General features: G+C 42.7%; 1 protein-coding gene across 2 annotated transcripts; it reads right to left on the bottom strand.

Annotated features, from left to right (window-relative positions):
• Positions 1-392: 392 nt before the first annotated feature.
• LOC126800102 (transcription factor bHLH147) lies at positions 393-1384 on the bottom strand. Of its 2 annotated transcripts, none has more exons than XM_050527391.1 (2): positions 1285-1384; positions 393-1175 (listed from the first exon to the last, which is right to left on the bottom strand). In XM_050527391.1, the coding sequence occupies exon 2, from the start codon at positions 1135-1137 to the stop codon at positions 553-555; it is 585 nt and encodes a 194-aa protein (XP_050383348.1). In that variant the 5' UTR covers positions 1138-1175; positions 1285-1384; the 3' UTR covers positions 393-552. The 2 variants fall into 2 exon arrangements, with proteins under 2 accessions (XP_050383348.1, XP_050383347.1); XM_050527390.1 differs by having other exon boundaries at positions 393-1168; positions 1285-1370.
• Between the last annotated feature and the right edge of the window lie 201 nt (positions 1385-1585).

Raw genomic sequence — 1585 nt, 5'->3', positions numbered from 1 at the left:
ACAATAGCCTGTTAGCTTTAACATTCTGTTTGAAGTCTCACTCAAATCGGTTAATGAAAAACATTTAGATTTATGCCTAAAACATGTGTCGTAAGAAGTTCGCAAACGTGCAGTATATCCGTCTTCTCGATAAATTATCACGATTAGTTAGTTGTATTTGCTGAATTGAAACCGTTATGAAACAACTTTGTTTTGATGAGTTATTTTTACTACACATCATTGTAGAACATCTAGTTAGTCTTGTTCAACCTGGTTTCAAACTCAAAATATAAAACTTCAACAATCGCAAACCCGAAACGAGAACTTTGGTTTGAGAATCAAAGTAGGTGGCATATTCAATCAAATCCAATAAACTAGTTATCAAAAATATAGAAAAGAAATTGATGGCGGAGTTGAGAAGAAAGTAAAGCCTACTATACACAATAAGATACATGAATTAAAAATTTCATAAATATAGAATACTTATCGAAATTACATAAGGCCCCCCCCCCTCCAAAAAGAAAAAACACCTGGCAGAATAAGCCGAGGTGGCCGGCATGTTATTCAATAGTGTCAACTGGTGGAGTTGAGACGACTAGCCGCTGGAGCACCGGAGAGAAGTTCCGTCAGAACCGTCATAGCTCGAACCTGCATCTCCAGCGCCGCTATGTAATCAGTTGTTTCTTCTAGAAGGTTCGGCAACGGAGCCTTCCTGCAACCGGGAATCAACCGGCTAAGAACCTTAACTTTCCTCTGCACAGCCGGCATCCTCCTCTCCCTCGTCACGTCCGCTCTCTTACACCGGCTGTCCCCGGTCATCCTTGCCTTCCTGCGCTTCTGAAGCCTCCTGCTCAGCCTGAGTCGACTCGACAGAATCGCCCTGCTCCACCTAGTCGTACCTTTCGCTGCCACGGCCAGAACCCTGTCAGCTGCCTCCTTCACAGTTTTCCCGCCCGAGACGGCCGTCGTAAGCGATGATATTGATCCCTGGCGAACCTTCTGGAGTGCCTCCACCAGCTTAGTTGAATAGATCCGCTGCTCGTTATCGGATCTCCATCTCACTTGAGTAGTTGCAGCCGGGTTCCGATCATCCTTGAGCTTTCGACGTTTCTTGCGACTCGAGTCAAGACTGGCATCCGAGACAAACGAGGGTGCCATGAGATTGTGTAATTCAACAGGTACAAGTGCCCTGAAACCTGTATATCATAAAAGGTTTAGAAATGATCGTTATTTCGATGAAACAAGATGAACATGCATAGATATATATACATATGAACATCTACATCTATGAGATTGTATTACTACCTTCAAGGAGTGGAGCAAGAAGAAGGTCTGAGATTATTAGCTTCTCTGGAGGTTTTTTCAGTTGAGAGTTCGGAGAGAAGAGAGAAGAGAGAAAGGAGAGAAGAAGAGGAGAGGGTTGAGAGAAAATAGGAAGAGAGGAGAGTATAAAAGGAATCCACGGAACCACGCGTCGATTCCTTAGTCACATTTATTGCCGCTCCTTTTTCCCCTCAACAAAGTTCTTTTTTATTTTAATTTCCTCCTATTTCAGAAAAATAAGAAATGTATGTTCTATCATCCATATTGCATTTTCTTGATTTTG

The sequence above is a fragment of the Argentina anserina genome, chromosome 6 (genome assembly GCF_933775445.1).
Source record: "Argentina anserina chromosome 6, drPotAnse1.1, whole genome shotgun sequence".
Lineage (NCBI taxonomy): Eukaryota > Viridiplantae > Streptophyta > Magnoliopsida > Rosales > Rosaceae > Argentina > Argentina anserina.
Note: the sequence above shows the minus strand (reverse complement) of the source record. Positions and strands in the feature narration are given on the sequence as shown.

Excerpts from the sequence above, each read along its gene's own strand:
- LOC126800102 (XM_050527391.1), bottom strand. The coding sequence starts at position 1,137 with ATGGCACCCTCGTTTGTCTCGGATGCCAGTCTTGACTCGAGTCGCAAG.